The sequence below is a fragment of the Dipodomys merriami genome, unplaced genomic scaffold (assembly GCF_024711535.1).
Source record: "Dipodomys merriami isolate MVZ:Mamm:240054 unplaced genomic scaffold, mDipMer1.0.p SCAF_12, whole genome shotgun sequence".
Taxonomy (NCBI): domain Eukaryota; kingdom Metazoa; phylum Chordata; class Mammalia; order Rodentia; family Heteromyidae; genus Dipodomys; species Dipodomys merriami.
Genome location: NW_027202493.1, coordinates 12,072,799 through 12,098,249, shown reverse-complemented (window position 1 = coordinate 12,098,249; position 25,451 = coordinate 12,072,799). Strand labels below are relative to the sequence as shown.

At 39.7% G+C, this 25,451-nt stretch overlaps 1 protein-coding gene across 1 annotated transcript; it reads left to right on the top strand.

Moving 5' to 3' along the window:
- Positions 1-12,305: 12,305 nt before the first annotated feature.
- Positions 12,306-12,845, top strand: LOC138823014 (large ribosomal subunit protein eL32-like). The gene has a single exon (XM_070015955.1). The coding sequence runs from the start codon at positions 12,364-12,366 to the stop codon at positions 12,769-12,771; it is 408 nt and encodes a 135-aa protein (XP_069872056.1). The 5' UTR covers positions 12,306-12,363; the 3' UTR covers positions 12,772-12,845.
- The last annotated feature ends 12,606 nt before the right edge of the window (positions 12,846-25,451 follow it).

The window sequence follows — 25,451 nt, the reverse complement described above, 5'->3', positions numbered from 1 at the left end:
GAATCTCACTTTAAGTTCACTCTATCCTGTCAAGGCTCCTCCCAGGTTTCTCACATTTGATTTGTCACATTTTGCAGGGAGGAAAACTTATCAGAGGGATGTTGGTGCGATCAGCTAAAACTTCCATTACATAAGTTGGTCTTGAGGGCATAATTGATCCTCCTTCATAAAGCTTTTCTTGTGCTATCTCTCTAGTTTTTCTCACCCTCATCTGCTGGTTCAGATAGTTTACCAGGTGATCTGAGGCCCTGGCCACCAGGCTCTTATATGTCATGTCTGCTATAATTGTGCATTTAGAGCTACAAGTGGGCACAAGAACACAAGAAGTATCCTTGTGGGCCCTTTGAGCCCTCAAGACACTTTTCTCTGTGCCTTGTTTTGTAGCAGTATCCTTTATCTCATGATGAGCAGAGTCATTTGCTCCTTTCTTTCCTTTTCCTTTTCCTTGGCACGGAGAAAACTGTATGACCAGGTGACAGCTATAGCTTAACACTAATGAAGACTCATGTAATGTCCTAGGGTGGAGGCATTCCTCAGAATGCCTAAACTTGTAGAGATAGGAGGGATATGTTCCCCAGGGGCGCCACTAGAAATGTCAGTAGCACTACTTGAATTTCTTCCTCTTGGCTTTTGGGCTGTTGTGCTATTCCTCTGTGTTGAGGGGCATAGCACCTTGTAATGTCCATTGGTTTCAAGTACATAGCCCTTTCTGAAGGACTATGGCCTGATCTTTCAGGATGCTGTCTTTAAACTCGTAAGACAATCTTTGAGAATATTCCAATTCTCTCTCAGACTAGTCATGCCTGAATTATGCAGTCTCTGGAATGCCCAATGAACCTATGGCTATGGGTTCATACTATAGACTCATGCCTGTAATGCTAGCTACTCAGGGGGCTGAGATCTGAGGATTGCAGTTTGAAGCCAGTCCAAGCAGGAGAGTCCATGAGAGTCTTATCTCCAATTAATTACCAGAAAGCCAGAAGTGGAGTATGGCTCAAATGATAAGAGTGTTATCCTTGAGCAAAAAAGCTCAGGGACAGTGTCCAGGTCCTGAATACAAGCACTAGAATCTGCACCAAAAAAATCCTCCATCAGATTAATAGGCCCATTACCTTAAAACTTGGCCTCCTGTAAAGTCTCATGACAGGAATAAAATGTAGGCAAATTCTTTGTCGCAATGTAACTACCTTAGTCTCTCTTCTAATTGCCAACAGAGTCATTTATCTTATCTGAAACCTGGCCTTTGCTATCTCTATTTCTGTTGGCTTTCTGTTCTTCTGAGCTCCCACCAGAATCACTCACCAAGCTCTGCCTACAGCTGTGTAGGGCTTCTCTGATCTGCTTCACCAAACTCTTGCACCAAATTCCTCTTGCAAACCAGTACCGAAGTCTTCAGAATCATATGGGCAGATTTAGTCACAGCATTGTCTTAGGTACCGATTTTCAGTATTAGTTATGTTTGTATAGATGAGACCAAAACTCCAGTAGAAACAACTTAGAGGAGGAAAGATTTATTTTGGCTCAGAGTTTTAGTGCTGTCAATCCATCATGGTGAGGAAAGCATGGTATGGGATACCAATTTACCTCATTCATAACAGACAAGAAACAGAGCGAAAGGAGAATATGAGAAGGGGTCAAGGCAAGATATAACCCCCAAGGACACATCCTGTATAACCTGCTTCCTCTGGCTGGGTCTAAAGTTTCTACGACCAAACAAATATTGTGACCAATTGGGGACCAAATGTTTGACATAGAGCCTGTTGGGGACACTTTATATTCAAACCATAACAGCCACAGTGAGACTTGTCCTTTGTTATTTAGACAGGTGCCCAGGAGGGGATGAAGCTGCAGAATTCTAGGAGAACAAACATTGTCTGAATAACACAATGCACCTGCCTCTTTTTGTTTGTGTATTTTATCGTTAATGTAAAGGTGATATACAGAGGGGTTACAGTTACATGTCAGGTAATGAGTATTTTTCTTTTTGAACAGTGTCACCTCTTCCCTTCTTTTCTCTCAGTTTTCCCCTCCTGATCCCCCTCCCTCACAAGTTGTGTAGTTCATTTTCAACATAGTGTCTAGTGAGTATCACTGCTGCATTTGTTCACCCCATGTCCCACTATTTTTGTGTTCCCCTTTACCCTCCTCAAAACAGATAAACTTACATACAAGACAAAACTTACAGAAATAAAAAACAGTGACAAAGGGGCTGGGAAGGTGGCTCAGTGGTAGAGTGCTTGCCTTGCATGCAAGAGGCCCTGGGTTCGATTCCTCAGCACCACATAAGCAGGAAAAAAAAGCCAGAAGTGGCACTGTGGCTCAAGTGGTAGATTGCTGTTCTTGAGCTGAAGAGCTGAGGGACAGCGCCCAGGCCCAGAGTTCAGGCCCCACGACCGGACCCCCCCACCAAAACAAAAAACAGTGACAAAGGAGAAACAAACAAAACAACAACAAAACCCCCCAAAGCAAAATGACCTTGTTTCCATTTCTTCGAGTTCATTTTAATAAACATCATTTTATATGATTATATGCATATAGTTATTGAGCCTTTGTGATCCTCTCCTAAGAATATCCTCCTTTGATTTCACCATATGAATGTCTAGAGTGCTGTCTGATTTATCATGTCCAAGTTTATTTTTCTGTCTTTTGCCATCTATTGTGTTTACTTGTAGATTAATAGGCACTGCACCTCTTTTTGAAGCCTCTATGTCATCTTCCAGGGCGGGGTGGAACTCCTGTAGTCCAGAAGTTCAAGGATCTCAAGTGCATCTACCAGAAGTTGTTCTCCAAAGTCTCAGGTTCGCAGTCCCTCCTCACTAGGCCTTGTCTCTAATCTACAAGATATGATGAGGCTAAAAATGGTGCCTTTTCTGAAGTTGTGCTACTGTTAAAACAAACAATGCATTTGTCCTTATCACACTAATGCCTCTGGTTTCTGGGTGTGAATGTGTCTTCAAATGGTGCTCAGGAAACTTGTTGACTTTTATATTTAAGCACACCATTTTCTTTTCAGTGAATCAGTGATGCCCAGGAATAACCAACCAATTCCACAGTCTTCATAATAATTTTTCTCATCCTTCTCAAACAACAGAGAAATCACAAAAGTCAGTGCATTTCCTTCTGCTGTGTTCCATCCTAATTCAACAAATGGAAGTTTCAGTGATTGCAATGATATGGTAGGGAGTGTCTTCTTTTCCACTTAACCACTAGTAAGGGAGTCCTATCTGTCTGGCAAGTGATCAAATACCAGCCCCTCATCTTAAAGTCAGTTTCCATAGGGCCCCTTTCAGAACCTGCTGCCTTAGGTTCAATTTCCATTAAAGCAGACTCAGACAAGGAATTGTAAGCTAGTGATCTGATAAAGTGTACCAAGAAAAACTTATCAGGAAATGGGGAAGCAGGGAGGGATAGGAGAAGTGAAACAAATGTGCAATTCTAAAGTCTCAGCTTCACCACATCTGTATTGGCAATTCTGAGTGTAAATTTTCCCAAAGGTAGATTCATATAAGATAAAGGAGATGGGCCTTTACATGCATGAATGTGCACATGCACACATGCACATCATCTGATTTATATAATATGTACTTGCATTGTGTGCTATATATATATATATATATATATATATATATATATGTATATATATATATGTGCACTCATTCCTGTTCAAATGAGATTACATAGTTACTTGGAGGATACCTTAGTACAACCAAGAATACTTGGTGGAAATGTGGCTATGAATGATAGAAGACTCCTGGGTCTCTGGTCTTTCCCCCATTAGTTGGGCTGGAAGTATTGAGTTGTACCTACCTCACAGTGCTTCATTATGATCATGGAGAAGACAACTTAATCACAGTATCTGATAAATTATTGTTAACTCTTGAAAGGGCAATCACTACGACCACCTGCAAGCATTTATTTACTGTGACATACTCTGTGTGTATGTGTGTGTGTGTGTGTGTGTGTGTGTGTGTGTGTGTGTGTGTGTGTGTGTGTGTGTTGCAGATGAAAGGAGCTTAAAGGCTGCTTCCTCTACAGAGATTTTACTGCTCTCTTCAGCTATTTTTTCCTGCACTTTCTACCTCTTCTATAGCATTTATTACTCTCTATATATCATTGCAATATCTACTATTTCTCTAACTCAAGTGTCAGAACGTTGGATGTAGAACTTACACATCATTTATCTAGGGTTCTGTAGCTGGTATTAAGGTAACATGTAAATAACTTTTACTAAATGGATGAATAAATGTCAAAACCTTCCTATGGATTTGAGGTGATAAATTATGTGCTCATGAAAAGTAATTGCAATATCACAGGTTCAAGTCCCCAGTATATTTAGAATAATAATGGAATGCTTTGTAGTTATACCATCAAATATAGACAGAATAGAAAAATAAGGATAACATTTCAGAATGATGCATGAATGAACTGAGTATCAACTGCCCTCAAGATACTGTATCAGGGTTCGAGGATGCAAGTGTAAATAAGACTGATAAAGTACTGCCCCTCATGTATATACAAAAGAAGTAAAGACAAAATTATAAGATAAAAATTGTACTTTTACAAAGAAAATGTACCCTGAAAAGTCTGTTTTATATTAGAATGATCTAATTTGGGGGATCTATGTTCATGTGACATTTGGGCAGAGACCTGTAGAGTGAGTTGAATCATTTTCTGGAGCTGGTGTAAGAAATGACCACAAATATGGTAGCTTAAAATAATAGAATTTCTTCTCTCACAGTTTTGAAGTTTAAAATCAAGGTGTTGGTAGATGAGCTTTCGCTAAAGACCCAAGAAGAAAATCTTTCCATGCCTCACTCAACAACTGAAAAAAGTCATTATCTTTTGACTCTGTAGAGACTAAAACTGAAAAGCAACTCAGAGGAAGCAGATATTGCAAGGAAGAAATGAGAACTTTATAATTAGTATCCTAAGAAAAATCAGAGAAGATTCTCCATCTATAAAACAGTAACAGGGTCCTATAAAAACAGTATCAGAGATAAGAAAGAATATTTAGAAACTAAATATGCATAATAACTATCTAGAAGTTAGAAAATAGAATCAAGAAAATCTCCTAAACTATACAACATAAAGATAAAACATGGCATAATTAATCTGATCTAAATAAGTTTCAGAAAGAAAATAAAATTTGAATTAACTCTCAAGATTGAACCCATTTCCTAAATACCCAGGAAAAAAATGAAGAAATACGTGCCAAAAAGTCTAGGTGTGGTGGCTCCTGTCTGTTATCCCATATATTCTGGAGGTGGAATCAGGAAGATCACAGTTTGAGGCCAGCCCAAGCAGAAAGTTGACAAAGATCTCATCTCAGCCAATAAAAGTTGGGTATGTTGGCACAAGCCTGTTATCTCAATTATGCAGGAGGTGAAAGTAGGAGGATCAGAGTCTGTGCTAGCCTAGACCTTATTTGAAAAATGACCAAAGAAAAAAGTACTGGGGTTATTGCTCAAATGGTAGAGTGCCTCCTGCTTAGCAAATACAACACTAAATTCAAACCCCAGCACTGCCAAATAAAAAGAACAGAAAAAAAAGGTGGAAAGATACTTGCATCCAAAGTATAGAGTGTTAGTTATCTTTGGATGCTGTCACAAAATGCCTAAGAGAATCAGCTTAAAAGTAGGAGAGAACTTCTTTTGGCTCATGGTTTTAGAAGTCTCAGCTCGTTGGTGATTGGCTCTGTGGCTTTTGGGCCTGTGGTGTGGTAAAACATTGTGGCTGGGAGCATGTGATAGAGCAAAGCTAATCACCTCATGGTTGACAGGAAGGAAAAAGAGGGCAAAGGACTAGGGTCTTTATGGTCCCACTAAGCTTGCTTGCTTTATTTATTTATTTAGTTAGTACTGGGCTTAAACTCAGGGCCTGGATGATGGTGCTAAGCTTTTTCATTCAAGGCTGGAGACTACCACTTGAACCACAGCAACACTTCCAGCTTTAGGGCAGACTTGCAGACTTTTTTTTTAACCACTATTCTCAGATCTCAGCCTCCTCAGTAGCTAGGATTATAGGCATGAGTCTATACGATAGGCTTTACTTTAAAAGTTCTACCACCTCCCAATAGTAACAAGCAGGTGGTCTTCAACAGACCATCTTCAAAACATGGCCTCAGGGGAACTTTTAAGAACTAGTCCAGGGCTGAGAAGGTGGCTCAGTGGTAGAGTGCTTGCCTTGCATGCCTGAGGCCCTGGGTTTGATTCTTCAGCACCACATAGCAAAAAGGAAAAAGCCTGAAGTGGCGCTGTGGCTCAAGTGGTAGAGCGCTAGCCTTGAGCTGAAGAGCTGAGGGACAGCACCCAGGCCCAGAGTTCAAGGCCCCACGACCGGACCCCCTTTCCCCCAAAAAAGACCTAGTCCATAGCCAACAGCATCAGGATCTGAGGTTCTTCACACAGATTCCATCTGTCTAGAGATTCTATCTCTATTTACTCTGACAGTTTGATGCGTGCTCTCCGGTAGAACCTGTAAGAAGAGCCAAGGGGAAAATATGAAAAAAAAAAGCCTCTGAGTTTTTGTGTGTTAATAATTGTTTGCCTCCCTTCCTTCATACTTGAAAGTCAGTTTTATCAGATATAAAATCCTTGATTCACATTTTCTTTCCTTGAAATTTTCTCTTTAAAGTCTTGCAATTTGGACGGGGGCAGGCTGTGGATAGAAACTAGAGTCTCATGTATGCTAAGCAAACTCTCAACACTGACTTACACCCAACGCTTAGAGATGATATTTTTAGCCTTGGTGTTGATGATTCTCAAATTGATATAGTTGGGAACATTGAATGCTGTGAGTGGGATTGGGAATGGGCTGGGTACAGTTGTTAGGTTAAATGGTGTGGATATCATCCTTCAGCTCATAGGAATTATCTGAGTTGCACAGAATAATTAGTAGGGTCTCTGCTTTTGTGTTTTGACCACTACCTGGAATCTACCCATTTACTCGGCCATGAATGATTTAGGAAAGAGGGGATGTCTTCACCAGTTTGAGCTATTATTACAAAATATCACAGGCTGGATTTGTAAACAACAGAAGTTGATTTCTTGTAGCACCGAAGTCTAAGAGGTCCAGGAGGGAGCAGATTGGCCAGGAGATCTGGTGTCTCATGAGGACTCGCCACCTCTTGTTGCCAAGTCAGGGACTAGGGCACAGAAGCTGAGGGGTACACGGGTATACACATGACCACCTGGCAATTACAAGACAGAGAGGAAATTTCTAGGAAACAAGCACCCATTCCTGCCTACACTTCAGATTGATTGCTTTTTCTCCTGGACACAATAATGAGGAAGCTGTGTTTAAATTAGAATTACTTCTCAGTGTTATGGGGGAATAAAAGACACCCTAGAAACGAAAAGTCATTGCATTTTTTTACATGTAAGCCCAGCTGTAATGCAATGATTTGCATTTATATAGCAATATTCATCTAAGGCAGAAATGTGCTTCCCCAACATTAACTCATTAATCCTTACAATGTCCTTGTGGCAGGCATGATTATCCCTTCACAAGTAAGAAAAATGGAGCCATGGAGAAGGTAAGTGATTTGGGAGAGAATAGGTTGAATCTATGGAAGGAATTTCTGCTGGTATTAATACAAACCTCTTGGAAAAGATTTGGTTCAACACTGTTTGGTATTCAGAATCTTCAAAAATATCTAGTAAATGAATATCACACTTTGGCTTTTATAAACAACAAAATCTGATTATTAAGGTTTTATTCATCCTGAATAATTAAATTTATCTCATGAGATTTCAAGTCACTTTTCTCCCTGACTAATATAATCTTACAGCCCAGGAGTCAAAGACTTTATGAAAGGAATGACAAGATCAGGGTAATGATAAAAGAAAGGATTTTGGTTTAAACAGGTTATTAGCAATTTGTTTTAGTTTCTTGAACTTCTAATAGCTAACTTTATAATAAGATTTGAGACCAGAGGCAATGTAGTGGTGTGAGTCTTTACTCATAGCTACTTGGAAGGCTGAGACAGAGGATGACTAAACCCAGGAGTTGCAGTAAGACTCAATCTCTAAAGTAAATGAACAAATAAAAATTAATAATGACAATGATGATTTGGGAGATAGTAGTTTATTTAGAAATTATCTCAAGAAGTGTGTTGAAAAACAAGAAATAAAAGAAGAAAGTTGATGAAGGCTCCTTAATGAGCAGGTAATCGTTGTGAATAATAAGTTCTATTTGCCTCAGATCTTCTGTGAGTCTCTAGAATACTCTTTAGAACTGTCTCATGGGTTGAAGATTTTTGTTTTGTTTTAAGACATGGCCTTAGTATCTATTTGAAGTTGGTCTGAAACTTGTGATCCTCCCGCTTCAGCCTCTCCAGTGGTAGGATTATAGGCATGTACTACTGTATCTGGCAATTGTTGATTTTTATTCAACATCTCTTCCTCCAGATTCACCTTCATGAGTTCAGATATGTTTCAACTGCTATAACAGGAGAAGAGATGCACAGAACCTTGTAAGCTGTAGACAGCAAAATATGGAGCAATCTGTCTTAGCATGTTCTTTTTAACTTAGTTTGACTGAAGCCATAATTCCCCAGCTGGCTTCTCAGTTTCTTCCATGGTAGAACAGAGTAGAGTTTCCTTGCTTTATGAACTATCTTTAGACATATTTCTATGATTTCCCCCTAATTAACTATTTCAGAAACCTATTTGGCTTTAGTTTCTTCGATCATAAATTGACTTACAAATATATACTTTCTTATTTTTAACTACTTTTCTTGCTTTTTCTCTTTTGACCTAATTTTGCTTAAATAAAACCAAAACTTTCCAGTGACTGTGAATCCATGTGGCATCTCCTTCCCTCATAATAAATTTCTCTTCCTGACAATTTCTCACTTCAAGATTTACCACAGATCTGGGCATGGTGACACATACCTGTAATCTTTGCACTTGGGAAGTATAGACAGGAGGATTGAGAGTTTCAGATCAGCCTTGGCCACACAGCAAGACCCTATCTCAGAAAGAAAAAGAAAAGATAAGGAAAAAAGGAAAAAGAAAAAAAAGATTTACCACTGTTGTTAAATAATCTTGTTCCTTTCTGATTTCCAAGATAAAGTGAGGTGAATTTTTCCTCTGGTCAGTAAGTTGTTAATGAGAAAATACAAATCATTCTTGGTTTTATACTATGAATGCAACCCAGGTAGCATTTCTGTTTTTGAAGTAGGACTCTCAGTAGCCAGCTTTCTCATTTCTGATTATTGTTTGTCCTGATGGGTAGTTTATATAGTAAAAGACATGATTTGCTATCTAGACAGGCGAGTTTTCTGCTTGGCACTTAAATCATGTGAATTGTACATCTAATATGTTTTGTGAAGAAAGGAAATAACGAGGGGTGGTTAAGTATTCAAGTGGGGGTCTCTGTATTTAGTGTACTTAGTGTCTGCTTACTGTTGTACAGCTCTATTGGGAACCTATGTGCTTTATGATCAGCACCAGACCTCAGAAGTGTGTGTGTGTGTGTGTGTGTGTGTGTGTGTGTGTGTGTGTGTGTGTGTGACCAAGTGAAATGGACTCAGCTTATTAGTCATCTTAAATTATTGCTACATTTAGGAATTCAAAAGATTAAGATTTAATTGCGTATCTGGTTGGCATGCTCACTTTCTTCTAACATGAATAGAAACATCAAGAAAAGATGCAGATGAGCTGGGAATTAATCACAGTAAGTAGAGTGTAGACTAGCATGCTTGGGGACTTGGGTTCCATTCTCAGCACAAACACATGCACACACACAGGCACACACACATACACACACACTGCATGCATAGACATATGCATGTGGAGATCGTGAGGCATTGGTAGCTCACATCTATAGTCTTAGCTACTCGGTTCAAAGCCAGACTAGGTACAAAAGTCTGCAAGATTCTATCTCAGTCAGCAAAAAGTCAGCTTAAGGGTCATAGTGACATCAGTATGAGGAAAAAGATGAGCAAAAGCACAAGACCTGGAGCTCTAACCAGTGAAATTCAACTTCCTTCTTCTCCCATGGTCACAATCTGAGGAAATGATGAAGAATGAGTTCAAAGACAGAGACTCAGTCAATAACAAATACAGAATATTGTCATTCTGGCAACATTTGGTAGTTCCTCATCTGAGTTAATGAGGAAAGAAGAAAGGGATTGTAACTTTCTCACCTGTGAAAACAAGTCTAAATGAAAATCACAAGAGTTTATTACTTTTTTGAGAATCTTATGGAAAAAGGAAAGGAAAGAAACGGAATGGTAGCTATTGGGTCTAAAAAGGATAGCAAAATGATCAAATCTAGAATATTTTATTTATGTCTGTAGTTCTATACGGTTTCTTTGTTTCATGTTCTGACAAGAACTCTCCAGTTCTTTTATTCTGAATCTTTTGCTCTTGTTCCCTGTGGGTGGATGTCTATCCCTCTAGAGGTGAGAACACATCCCTTGCATGAATAACCACAGCATTTTATGCTCCTAGTCATGGAAATTGATCTAACCCAAGCCAAGCCAAGGCAAGTCAGCTTCAGGAATCTTTTTAGGAGTGCATGGATATGGGGACTTGAATTTAGGGCCTCAACAATAGCTACACTGGCACTTTGCTACTTAAGTTATACCACTAGCCCTATTTTTCGCTCATTATTTTTGAGATAGGGTCTCACTTGCCATTGGGGGCACATGCATGGATTGTAATCCACCTATTTTAGGCTTCCCTTAGGTGTATGGGATCATACCACTGTGTCTGCTTCCCTCGGTTGAGAAATGCTTTCATGAACTTTTCTGTCTGGCCTGGCCTCAAACTGTAATGCTTTTAATCTCAGTCTCTCAAGTAGCTAGGTGGGCATCAGCCAATGGCAGCAGGCTCAGCTTTAGGATATTTATTGGAACTGCTGGAAGAGAGTTGGTCTCTTTCTTAGTGGTTGCTAAGGTGATAGGAAGTTATCTGAGATGACCTGGAGCTGCAGGTAGCCATTTTTAGCATCATCTAGGGGAAAATCTGCATGAGAATGAAATTAGCCTAGAGGAAAGAATGGCCAATAGCAATAAAAATTATGATTATATTAAATATCTGAGTTCAGCCTTGTCAAATATAACATTTATTCTTTGACTTTGTGATTACATTTGCCAGTATGCTCATTTTATGTATCAGATACCAGGATATTACTGCATTTTGATTAATATAATTTTATTATTTTTCTTTTTACTTCTTTCCATTGTCCTGCTTTTAAAAAATATAGCATGAGGGGTTGGGAAGGTGGCTCAGTGGTGGAGTGCTTGCCTTGCATGCATGAGGCCCTGGGTTCGATTCCTCAGCACCACATAAACAGAAAAAGCCGGAAGTGGGGCTGAGGCTCAAGTGGTAGAGTGCTAGTCTGCAGCAGAAGAGCTGGGGAACAGTGCCCAGAACCAGAGTTCAGACCCCACAGCTGACCAAAAAAAAAAAAAAAAAAATATATATATATATATATAGCATGATAGTTCCCATTTTAACCTCTTATTTTATTTTATTCACTTATCCATTTATTTATTATTTACTGGTCCTAAGGCTTGAACTCAATGTCTGGGAGCTATCCCTGAACTTTTTTTCCCCCTTTAAAGCTATTGCTCTACCACTTGAGACATAACTCCACTTCCTGCTTTTTGGTTTTGGGTGGTTAATTTGTGGTATGAGTCTGATGGACTTTCTTGCCTGGGCTGGCTTCAAATGTGATCCTCAGATCTTAGCCTCCCTTATAGCTTAGATAACAGGCATGAACAACTGGAGCCTAGCCCACTTTATTTTTGTAAGTGTTCGATCTAATGGCATTAAGTGCTTTGACAAAGTTGTACACCCCTCCACCACTATTCATTTAGCTCAACTTCTCAAAGAAAGCAATAGTTCAGTTAATTTTTTTCTTTCTTATCTGCTTCCTAAGAGGTCTAGTCAATTACAGTATTGGTGGATCAAAACCATTATGTGAAATTAACTTATAAAAGCAATAGTTGTGAGGGCAAAGAAATAATCTACCCACAGATCACAAAGGAGCTGTTTCTCCCAGATACATATTGAATGGACATACTTTTATATCCTGAATATCCTTTAGTTTAATATTAGTACTGTACCTGAGCCACATACAAAGAAAATCTTAATAGGTAGTTAAGCTAGTTTGAGCCTCCAAGTTAGAGACACAAATGGATGTCTAAACACCATTGGGTTCCCACTGGTAAGTTAAACCACTCTAATTACTTGCTCCTTTGATCTGTTATTTTCTCACCCTTCAGTTTAAAAAATAATTTTGAAAGCATTTAAAACTTGAAGCAGCCCATCAGCCCTTGCGCGCCGCCCGCCCCTTCCTCTTCCTCGGCGCTGCCTCCGGAGGTGGCTGCCCTCTCCTGCTCGTGGCATCATGGCCGCCCTCAGACCTCTGGTGAAGCCCAAGATCGTCAAAAAGAGGACCAAGAAGTTCATCCGCCACCAGTCTGACCGATATGTCAAGATTAAGCGTAACTGGCGGAAACCCAGGGGCATTGACAACAGGGTGCGGAGGAGATTTAAGGGCCAGATCTTGATGCCCAACATTGGTTATGGGAGCAACAAGAAAACAAAGCACATGCTGCCCAGTGGATTCTGGAAGTTCCTGGTCCACAATGTCAAGGAGCTGGAAGTGCTGCTTATGTGCAACAAGTCTTACTGTGCTGAGATCGCCCACAATGTTTCCTCCAAGAACCGAAAAGCCATCGTGGAACGAGCAGCCCAGCTGGCCATCAGAGTCACCAATCCCAACGCCAGGCTGCGCAGTGAAGAAAACGAGTAGATGGCTCACATACACCTTTTATTTGTGCTTAAATAAACCACAGAAACTGCTAAAAAAAAAAAAAAAAAAAAAAAAAAAACTTGAAGCAATGGAGAATACAAAGCACTGCAGTGAATTGTTGATGGAAAATATATATGCTAGTAATATGGCCTTTAGGGATGTGTGATTGGGGGTATCTTTTGGAAGAGTGAGGGAGGAGTATATAAAAGAGATTGATAAGGGCACTAGCTCTAGTTTTATCTTGGTTAGACCAGTGATAGTTTTCATTTAGAAGGCTAAGGGAGATACTGGAGATGATCGCTTCTTCACAGAATTCTAATAGGTCTCTTTCCTTTTCCTCTAATGTCCTTATCCTTGTAGTGTTTATTTTTTCCCCTTTATTTGGTAGTGCTGGGGATCAAACCTAGGACTTTGTGCATCTAGGCATGTGTTCTATCATTTGTTAAAACTATAACCCTTTCCTTATATCCTGATTGATTTCACTTCTCAATATGCCTCCCCTCTCTCTCACTCTCTCTTTCTCTTGCTCTCTCTCTCTCCCCCTTCCTCTCCCCTCTCCCTCTCTCCCTCTTTCCTTCTATCACCCCCCCTCCCCCATTCTATCTCAGTCCCAGAGACGACAGCAGGCACCACTTATGCCTGTTCCTAAAGCTCCTTACAACTCAAGTGGATACAATTTGCTTAGGAATTGTCTTAATTTTTCCCAAGGAGATTCAAGACTTGCCTTGAGTAAGGCTAACTGCATGGGAGTTTTGAAGTCAGATTTCCCCTTCCATATGCATATGCATGAATTTCCTTATAGGTATTGGATTGCTGTGATTTCAACAGTTCAAGCCCTTCGTTATCTTCCTCTTAAAAATATAATTTTATTGCTTTCTTTTTTTTTTTTGTCGGTCGTGGGGCTTGAACTCTGGGCCTGGTCGCTGTCCCTCAGCTCTTCAGCTCAAGGCGAGCGCTCTACCACTTGAGTTACAGCGTCACTTCCGGTTTTCTGGTGGTTTATTGGAGATAGGAGTCTCACGGTCTTTCCTGCCCTGGCTGGCTTTGAACCGAGATCCTCAGATCTCAGCCTCCTGAGTAGCTAGGATTACAGGCGTGAGCCACCAGCGCCCGGCTTATTGCTTTCTTTTTTACCCTCTTTTTAGTAGCATATATTAGCTGAATAATGAAGTTAAAGCGATATGTCCAAACAGGCATACATTGCCCAATTTTAATGGGTTTCACATTGTATTTTCAAACACACACACACACATACATACATGCATGTGGGCACGCGCATGCATGCGCACGCACACACGCGCGCGCGCACACACACACACATTCAACCAGATTCATCCTTTTTTACCCTCTCCATTCTCCTTTTCTCCTTTCTCTCTTCCACTCATCTCCCAACAGAACCAATTTTACATTCCTGTCATTCATTTCCTTTAGTGTATACGGATTGTACAAACGGCATTTCACATGCACATATTTTATGTTGGTCAAATTAGCACCTGGAGACATGACTTAGTGCTATAATGATGGCCTCACAAAATAAGAGCAGGGATTTCACAGTACCCCTTTATCGGTCAGGGGAGGTAATACTACCTAATATACTAGACATCATCCAGTGATGCAATGGATACTTTTCAGTGGTTTAATAGAAGTTTACTTCTAATGCATAGCACCCTGAGATGCATAAGTACCAGTTGAGTTCTCTGGGTTATTGTGTGGCCTCCTACTTATTTATTCATTGACCTGAGGTCCTTCCCTTGCGCTCTGGCTTATTTACAATAATATGTTTTAATATTGGTTATTGTATTATTTATAGGAAGCTATGATCTGTAACAAAAAGTCCTCAAACCCAGTGGCTTACAAAAGCAGTAATTTACTGTTTGTTCACAAAAAGCCCAGTTTAAGATTTTGATTGGAGAACAGCTGTCCGTGTGGTTAGTTTGGAATCCAGAATCCTTATACTTCAGGTTCTACCTTCCAGCCCCCTACATAGCCTCCCTAATTGCTCTACTAAAGGAGTCAAAAGGGGACAGAGAAGAGAATTAGATACAGGTGAGTTCTATGAGTTAGGATTTCAAAGAGGGAATGTTGTGTTGCATTGCACAGTGAAGAGCTCATCACTGGGTCACAGCTAACTACAAAGGGAAGCTGAGGGATGTAGCTTGCCCGTGTTCATAAGAGGTAGAGAAGGTGGTTGGAGAGCGTCTAGCTGATCTTTATTACCAACTCCAGTATTTTCTACTTTCTTCCCTTTTCTTTTTTTTTTTTGGGGGGGGTCCGGTCGTGGGGCCTGGGCGCTGTCCCTCAGCTCTTCAGCTCAAGGCTAGCACTCTACCACTTGAGCCACAGTGCCACTTCCGGCTTTTTTCTTTTTGATTATGTGGTGCTGAGGAATCGAACCCAGGGCCTCATGCATTCAAGGCAAGCGCTCTACCACTGAGCCACCTTCCCAGACCCTCTACTTTCTTTTCTTGCATAACATTTTTTCCTCTTTTTTATTGGTACCAGGGCTAGAGCTCAAGGCCTTTCTCCCTCCCTCCTTCCCTCTCCTCCCTTCCTCCTCTCTCTCTTTCTCTCTCCCTCCCTCCCTCCCTCCTTTCCTCTCCTTCTCCCTCCCTCCCTCTCTCTCTCTCTCTCTCTCTCTCTCTCTCTCTCTCTCTCTCTCTCTCTCTCTCTCAGCTTTTTTTTTTGCTCATGGTTGGTGCCCTAACATTTGAGCCATACTACCAGTCTGGTGTTTTTCTGGCATGGAATCTCATGGACTTTTCTGCTCTGGCTGGCTTCAAACTTCAATCCTCCAGGTTTCAGTGTCCTGAGTAGCTAGGATTTATAGGTGTGAGACACAAATACCTTGCTTTTTGTAAAACACTTAACATCATGCAATTTACTATATATTTCACTTGTTTGTTGTATATTTCTACTACTATAATGTAAATTCTGTAAGTAAAAAACAAGTTTCGTCGGGCACAGGTGGCTCACGCCTATAATCCTAGCTACTCAGAAGGCTGAGATCTGAGGATCGTGGTTCAAAGCCAGCCCAGGCAGGAAAGTCTGTGAAACTCATATCTCCAATTAACCACCAGAAAAACCAGAAGTGGAGCTGTAGCTGAAGTGGTAGAGTTCCTCACCTTGAGGTGAAGAGCTGAGGGACAGTGCCCAGATTTCAAGCCCCATGACAGACACAAAAAAAAAAACCAACAAAAAATAAAAACAAGTTTCTTTAATTGTGCATGGTGAGTGACATGCTGTAATTTTAGCACTGGAGAGTAGGAGTAGAGGCTGAGGAGATGGGACGATTATACCCAGTTGTATGTGTGTGTGTGTGTGTGTGTGTGTGTGTGTGTGTGTGTGTGTGTGTGTGTGTGTGTTACTCGTGATTGAACCCATGGACTTGTGCTTGTTAGGCAAGCACTTTACCACTAGATTTATATCTCAGGACCCCCCCTTTCTTTCTTTTTATATCGCAGCTTTCCCCAGGCTGGTCTTGGCTAAAAGATCTTCCTGCCTGTACCTCATAAGTACCTGGGATTATAGGTGTGTTCCACCATATCTGATTTGATTTTGTTCTATTTAAAAAACAAATAGGTAAAATAATTTTTACTGTCTTCTGAGTCTTTTGGAATTTTTAAACGTTTTGCTATAATTTAGTTAAGAGAACCAAATTTAGAGCTAGGCTTAAAATACATATTCATATATACCTGTGTACATAATTACATATATGGCTGAGCAGAGTATGATTCTAAATAAGGGACTGCTTAGGAAGAAAGTAAAAGGGGAAAAGGAAAGAGAGAGTGAAAATCTGGGTGCTAGTGGTTGACTACTGTGATCCTAGCTACTCAGGTGGCTGAGATATGAAGATTGCAGTTCAAAGCCTGCATGGGCAGAAAAGTCCTTGAGACACTTATCTCCACTTGACCACCAAAAAGCTGAATGTAGAGCTATGGCTCAATTGGTAGAATGTTAACCTTGAGTAAAAAAGCTCAGGCTCCATCCAGGCCCTAGTTCAAACCCCATGACCTGTGATGGGGGGGGGGGAAAGAAGGGAGAGTGGGAGGGAAAGAGGAAGAGGGAGAGGGAGAGGAAGAGAGAGAGGGAGGGAGGGAGAGGGGGAATGGGGATGGGGAGAGGGAGGGGGGAGAGGGAGAGGGGAAGGGAAGAGAGGGAGGGGAGGGGGAGGGGGAAAGGGGGAGTGAGAGAGGAAGGGGGAGAGGGGAAGAGAAAGGGGGAGGAGGAGAGAGGAAGGGGGAGGGGGGAAGAGAAAGGGGGAAAGGGAGAGGGAGGGGGAGGGAAAGAAAGGGGGAGAGGGAGAGGGAGAGAGAGGGAGAAAGGGAAGGAGAGAGAGAGATATGTATATTTTCCAAATAGATCACCAGTAAGTCTGAAAATAGAACAATGAAACCTCTTGAAATTGTACTAAGAAGGGGGCAGGTGGTTAAAGGAGAGTGATAGAGGAGGATTGATTGGAGTTTATTGTATACTTACATGTAAATGTCACAATAAAATCCTCTGTATAACTAATGGTATTAACCAAAAAATGTAATAACACAAGGAACCCAAATTAGGCATAAGCATCAAAATGGGAGTCACTTTTGATCAAAAGTGTAGCTTGAATTTTGTAAAAGAGCAAAGAGGGTGGTGGCTGTGGCTTATGTGGTAAATGGAGGCCCTGAGTTCGACTCCCCCCACTATCCTCCCCATTCATAGAATCTACAGGTCAAAGAGCAAAACCAATCTGCTTTATCTTTATAGAAAGAGTGAATGTTGTTTAAAATAATCCTTTCAAGGTAATACTGGACAGAGTTTCAAGCTTGGATAAAGGCTTTAAAAAAATTTCTTAATGAATGAATTTTCTTTAACAACCCTCCACTGTTTAGTGAGGGAGCAGTGAACCAAAGCAAGCCTCAAAGGCAGGCTCTAAACCCATACACTGACCTGCTTCCAATGCTACCTAATCAGCAGGCTATTAATGCTCAGAACAAGATTTGCCTGAAAGACCAGAGCCATCCCTTGCTGTTTGGAAGACTATTCATGCTGGCAGCAATTTTAACAAAGAAAAAAAAAAACAACACTGTCTAGAAGGGACAAAAAAATCCCTACCCACTGTGTCTTTTCCTCTATAATACCAAAACTAATCTGCTGAAAAGTAGCAGTTAGGAGGCCAGGGAAACCTAACAGACAACTGGTTCTTTGGCTGTTTAAAAACACATTTTTTTAAAAAAAGACTTTTGTGAATAATTGTGTTGCATTGGGTAAGATAGTAATTTAAGATTTACCCACTATCAGACTCTTTTAGTGCAGTGACAATAATGGTGGCACTGGTGAAGGAAGCTGTGACTTGTTCAGTGTTTGCCATGTGTCATCAAATCCCACCACATTGTAATGAAATAGGCACTCTCATTGTCTTTGTTCTACAATGAAGACCTGAATCTGGGAAAAACTCCAAAACCACATATTTTGACATCAAGACAGATCTGAAATATGAACCTGGAGCTGGCAAGTTTCCCAGTTATGTAGAAAACATACCACAACAGAGCTCAGTCTGGGCTGGGTGTAACAGGCCACAGTGGAATACAACTGTAATCCTAGCTATTCAGGATGTGGAGGCTGGAGGATAGTGAATTTGAGGCTAGTCTGGGCAAAGTTAGTGAGACCATATCTTTAAAACAAAATATAACTGAGAGAGAGCGAAGGAAGGAAGGGGTTACATTGTCCGAAAGAAATGTACTTTTTATCTGACTTATGTAACTGTAATTCCTCTGAACATCACTTTTATAATAATAATAATAAAAAATTTAAAGTGGAAACAGAAGGGGGGGCATTGAGGAGTAGTGATTAAGTGTGTGTCCTGGAATTAAATCCTCAAATTGAAAGGTGAAGGAAAGAAAGAAAAAGAGAAAGAAAGGAAGGTAAGAAGGAAGGAAGAATGGAAGGAAGGAAGGGAGAAAGGAAGAAAAAGGAAGAGCAAAAGAAAGAAAAAGGAAGGAAGTGAGGGAGAGAGGAAGGAAGGAAGGAAGGAAGGAAGGAAGGAAGGAAGGAAGGAAGGAAAAAAGAAAGAAAGTTCAATTTTGTTAAAATTAGAATTTGTAAACACTAAACGTTTCTCTTTCCTCCTCCTTTTCCTCCTCTTCCTCCTCATCTTCTTCTTCCCCTTCTTCTTCCTCTACTTCTTCCTCTTCTTCTTCCAGTTCTGATTTGCTAAAGCCTCACTCAAGGCTTATTGTGTTTGTTGCTATGGACCTAATGTTTGTTTGTGTCTCCATCAAATTCATATGTTGAAATCTTATCACCACTGTGAAGGAATTTGAAAAGTAGAGCCTTTGTAAAGTGATTAGGCCATGAGAGTATAGCCTTCAGAAATGGAATTAGTGCCTTTATAAGAAGAATATTATAAGAAAGCTAACCAGCACCCTTTACATTGTGTGAGGATGCAATAACAAGACTTGGACTTTCAGCCACTACATTTCTGGGAAATACATTTCTGTTGTTTATAAGCCATTCAGTTTATGGTACTTTGCAATAGTAATCTGAACTGAGAAATTTGTTGTATACCCCAGAAAATCCTACAAGAAGGCTGTTATTATAGGTTTCTGAAGAAAAGAAGCCTAGAGAAAAAAATCAATATTTTGTGCCTGGTTTATTGTGTTATCTCTCCCTGGGCATGATGCGTGTGATAAGAGAACAATTTAAGGATAGGGAGAAATATCAAATGAAAGTCAAAGAAGTTAAGAGCAAAGAATTTTAAGGGGCCTATAGGACACTGAGAAGAGTTAGGAGAGAATTTCAGAAAGACATTCCTGCCAGGGACTCTGAGGGGAACTGATAACCATATCATTTTCATATCCGTTAGCATAGTGGAAAACCCACAGTATTGCTTTAGGTATCATGCAGCTGCATATTTTTTTTCTAAAATGAATTTTCAGACCTTGATTTATATTTGATTAGAGAAAAACCCATCTCTTTATGAGTTTATAAGTACCAGTGTTTTCAGCTCTTCAAATTTTTCTTTGTGAATGCATTAAATCTATTAACTTGCCATGATTACCTATGTATTTGCAGAAATGAAGAAACACACACACACACACACACACACACAAAACTTTTTATATAAATGAGGCAATGATTTCATGCTGCATGAATGAGTATTGATTCCACTTTCATGAAATATCTAGATTTGACAACCTAAGAAGGTAGAAAGTAGATTTAGGACTATGAAGTAGAGAAGGAGGAACTGAAGTTTTGATGCTAATGACTCTGGAGCCTCTGTGTGTGTGTGTGTGTGTGTGTGTGTGTGTGTGTGTGTGTGCTGAAAATGTTCTAAGGTTAAATTCTAGTGGTATTTGTGATCTACCCATTTAAACCCTAACATGTTTATGCAAGTACCTGCCAATGTAAGTATTGGCATGACAAGTTCCCATGGTTGCATTTTGAGTGGTTCAGTGGTAAGACAAGCTAGAATTAAAAATCCATCTTGTACAAAATTGGAGTGTGGCCAGTGATTCAAATGAAAACACAGAATGCATCATTTTCTAGTATAATTAACATGTAAGGATGTAATGACTGATGCTCTGTATCTAAGTTTGGCTCCATCTCAATCATAAAACTGTGTTTTGAAATCAGGAACTACAACATACGGAAGGAAATTATATTTAAATAACAATGCTCCATCAAAGCAAAATCAAAGCCAATTACACGAATCCTTCATTTTCTCTCTCTCCTCATTGTTGGTGACTCAGGCACACTAAGAGACCAATCCTTTAGTCTTTTCTCCAGTTTCCAGTTGGGCCAGGAATGAATAAATGCACAAGAAAGATACATTAAGGAGATCCCATATGTGAAAGAAAATAACAGAGTGTCTAGCATATGGTGGGTATGTGATAAATAAATGATACAGTAGTTTCTTAATAAATGGGAAGGAGTTGGTTCCTGGGAACTAGAACACAGGCTTCAGCTTGAAGCTTTTCACTAATGCATAATTACTATTTCACTCAATGAGAGATTTGGCTTATAATTAGGGATTTTTCACTGGTTAGGCTTTTGCTTATTGGGGGAGGAGCAAGAAAGTACAATGTGGAAAGAGGATGATCTATCTTTTGTTAGACCCTACACTTTGTTAGCAGGAGCAGAAACGCTCCATCTACTTGGTGGGCGTTGGTGTTTTCACTCTTTCAGCCTCTCATCTCCTTAGAGAATTGTCAGGGAAATTTTTAATTCTCACTCTATGCTGTGAGACTTATTTGTGAAGATGTAGAAATGTCTTGGGAGACAAAGACACTTTCTAACTTAGCAGTACCAGCCTTCATGCTGATTTGAGAGAGGTGTCGAGTGCTTACATAGCATGGCAAATTGCTTTGAACTGCAGCAGTAATGGGACACTGAAAGATTAGAGAATTCAAAAACCTAAATCCATGAAACACAGCAAACCCACCTCGACAATTTTATTAAATATTCCCCTAGTGGGCAAGTGTCTAACACATGTGGTCCTCCATTCAGGAGGGACACCTCCTCTAGTCACCTTTTGGGGAATCCTGAAGGCAGACACACGGTCTGTCACTTTCCTAAAATCAGATAGTGATAGTCTTTGTTTTCAGATTGCATTAAAAAAAATGAGCTCACCTTCTTTGGGCAGAGTATCACTCATTCATTTATTTGCTAATTCCATTCATTCATTTAGCTAGAGTTCCATGTATATGTCAGGCCCTATAGGGATCAGAAATAATCTATTAAATTAAGGTATTTAAAATTAATAGTGATACTGAAAAGGAGGTGTAGAGAGAAGGAAAGAAGATATATTGAATTACAGCTGTTCATCTCTTCTCTCACTTCAGCTTCTAAGAAGTCTACATTGTTACTTGTTCAAGTTAATAGAGACAATGGTGAAAGTAACAATAAGCAAACAATCTGGAAACACAGAGAAATTAATGGGCTTGAAATAGAAAATAGAAAGCTTTATTGGAAAATAAGAAAGAATAGCATTGGAATAGCACTGGGTGCCAGAGGTTCATGCCTACAATCCTAGCTACTCAGGATACTGAGATCTGAGTATCATGGGTCAAAGTTGGCCTGGGTAGGAAAGTCTGTGAGACTCTTATTTCCAATTAATCACCAAAAAACTGGAAGTGAAGGTGTGGTTCAAGTAGTAGAGCACCCACCTTGAGCAAAAAGCTAAGAGACCACTATCCCTTAGCTGTCTAAACCCCCTCTTGGGCCACAAAAAAATGGCGTTGGAAAGAGGATAAAGGAAATAGGAAACTGAAACTAATTCTGAAAATCCTGAAGGAGGATGAACATTTCTGTGGAAATTTCAGTGAGTGTAGAACTGAAAAAAGAAAATGTGATAAGGATGAAAATTATCAAAGAATAAGTGACTTCTTCTTTTGGAAATACTAGGGATTGAACTCAGAGCTTCAGGCTTATGAGGCAGGGGCCCTACCACTAGAGCCATACCTCCAGTCCCTGTTGTCTTGGTTATTTTTAAGGTAGAATCTTGTTGTATAGTTGGGCTAGCCTGGGCTTCTATCTTCCCATGTTCTCCTTCCTATTGTTGAGGGAAGACAAGCCGTTACACTCAGCCATACTACTTCCCAAGTGATTAGGATGATAGTCCTTTGCCACCCCACCCAGCCATTGATTGACATGGAGTCTCATGAACTTTCGTGTTTGGGCTGGCCTTGAATTTCGATCATCTTGTCTCTACTTCTCAAGTAACTAGGATTACGGACTTGAGCCACCATGCTTTGCTTTATATTCATTTATGAGTTGATAACATAGTACATAGTTTTAGGCAAAAGTGAGAGCACATTAAGTAAAATCCACTCTTTCCTAATCTACCACAGTTTTTCTTCCCCAAGGCACCAATGATCATTTATTTCTTGTATGTCCTTCCAGGAATATTTTGTGCATTAAAATATAATAATAAATATAAATTCATAATGCTTTGCTTTTTCACACAAAATGGAGGAGAAATACAACTCAGTTCTGAGGTCAGAATAATATTGTTGGGTGAAATTCACAGTTTGATCATTTATATGATCAGTTAACAAATCAAAGACTGTGTTTATCATATAGTTCAGTTTCTTAAAGGATGGCTCCGAGACTCTGAAACGGATGTAGGTTATTGTAGCCTCTTACTTGGTTGGCATTTTCTGTAAGATATTACCAAGCAATACAAATCTATTCAAATCTCATGATTCCTACCTTTTATCCATCCACCAAAGTCTTCCTCAGACCTCCACTCTTTTCCAACTCTTGACTAAGAAACCCAACCATTTGCCACTATCTGTGAGCCTTTGTAATCTTACCTCTAGCCACTTTTCTTTGACCCAAAGGAGATGATGAGTGCAACCCATTTTCACTTCTGATCTCCATAGCCATTGTTGAAAGTTTGTGATGCAGAAGGAGTCCATTGTTGACTTGGACCCACACACTCAGGTGATCTTGTCTTTTACCTCCTCTGCTAACTATGTCACCATCAGTGTGAGCTGAGATGGTGCTTTGTGACAAATGACATGGGTGTAGAGCCTCTTCCTGTGCAGCTTGCATTTGCTCTTTGGTCCTATTTTTGGCCAATCCCAAAAGCATCCATCATCTGTCTTAGGACAGATGCTGATGGACTTATCCAACCTTGCAATATTGTGGACCTCACAGAATCCAGTTCATGATGGGCAGGTCTAGATCCATGATCACTTCATGTCTGTGGTCAGGTATCTTCTCTGTAGCAGAGCCTAATAGTATTCTGGGAGCTGTTTTCCGAATGGCCTGCAATGTACTTGCTGCATGTAGCATGATCTGGCTCTAGAACCTTAAAGGCACCTGGGCTTTGTTCTTTTCTGTGGCCTTGCTATCAAATCCATCTGGTGTCTTCCTATCATAGGTACTTGTTACACTAAAGGCTTGGCTGGGCCAAATGGCAAAGTGACAAATCTGCTTCCACAGTAGCTATTTGTGAGCAAAATACACAAATGTCAATTGTGTTTTTCAACTAAGTATTGATGAGGATGGGAGGAATTGCAAGTGGGAACAGAAAATTAAACAACTACTTTGGAGAACAGTTTGGTAGTTTCTTTAAAAGTAAAGCCTATGTTTACCATATGATCTACTTGTTCTGTTTTCTAGATATTTGACAAAGAAAAAAGAAAGCAAATGTATATAACAGTATTTGAATGCAGTTGTTCTTTGCTTTTGTTGGCTCACAACAGCTGGCTCTATAAACTTTTTCTTCCCTCTCAGTTGCAGATAGAATCTCAGAGGTTTTGTTTTTGTTTTTTTGTCTTTGGTTTTTGTTTTTGTTTTTTTGCCTAGGCTGGCTTTGAACAGTGAGCCTCTTGTTTGATGGAAAATACAACAGTATACTCAGTTATCTGAGTATAAATAGGATTGTCAGAGAGGGAAGGATTGTGTGTGTGTGGCCTTGGGGAAGGAACTAAACTGAACTTTCATGCATGATAGAACATTACTGTACCATTGGGACCAACAATTAATAGGTACAGAGTTATTTTTGGAGGAGATGAAAGTATTCTGGATATGTGATAATAGATACATAGTTAATCTATTAGTAGTACTGAGTTCACACGTTCAAATAGTGAATTTTATGTTACATGCAATATATCTCAAATTGATTTGCTTTGTTTTTCTGAGAATTAATCTTGCGACGCATAACAGTCTGGTCTCAGACTTATTTTTGTATTGCTTCTGACTTCTTGGTTCTGAAATGACAGGTATTTACAGCTGTAATCTCACATGCAAGCTTCATCTCAATTTTTAAAAACAGTACTAAAAAGTAACTGAGCATAAGGCATAGTTCAAACTTATCATTACAGCTACTTCGGATATGGAGATTAGGAGGACCACAGTTCAAAGCCAATGTGGGCAAAAAGTTGAGACCCTATCTCAACAAACAAGCTGGTATGGTCATTGATGTTTACAATACAGCTACACAGAAAGAATAGATAGGAGGATCATCACTATCTCAGACCAACCAACTTAATTTTCAGAATCTATTAATTAAAGAAAGAATATGGCTAAAGAGGTAAGCACTTGCCTAGTATGTTTGAGGCCCTGATTCAAATCCTAGTATTGCCAAAAACTAAAAAACAAACAAAAACTGGAAAAAATCCATTGTCATGAAAATACTTAAAAAATAGAGATATAGTATTATCAGGTGTAGTAGAATACTGCTTTTGTTAAAAAATCACAAATGTATTTACATACGGATTAGAGCACTGTTCACTGAACTCTACAACATAGTTATGTTTGCAGAGTGAGATTGAGGGAATACTAAATGATACATTTAGTTATTATTTACATTATTTATTTAAAAACATATATTACTTTTGTGATTAAGTAAAATAAAACTTTTGAACAACGAAAGAAACAAATTAAACAGAGTTTGCCATTAAATTCGCCAAATAGGAAATCATTTTCTAAACAATCCCTCTCCTTTTTTTTTTTTTTTTTGATGGTCCTGGGGCTTGAACACAAGGTCTCACATATGCTAGGTCCTCTGCAACCTAAGCCATACTTCTAGCCTTTTATGCTTTGTAAGTCATCATTTTTCCAGATAGGGTTTCATGGTTTGTCCACGGCCAGCCTCCGACACCAACCTATTTATGTCTCCTGCAGAGGTGGGATTACAGGTAGGTCCCACCATGCCTGGTTTACTGTCTGAGATGGAAGTGTGCTAACATTTT

What these genes read in the sequence shown, in the direction of transcription:
- LOC138823014 (XM_070015955.1), top strand. Translation starts at nt 12,364, where the DNA reads ATGGCCGCCCTCAGACCTCTGGTGAAGCCCAAGATCGTCAAAAAGAGG.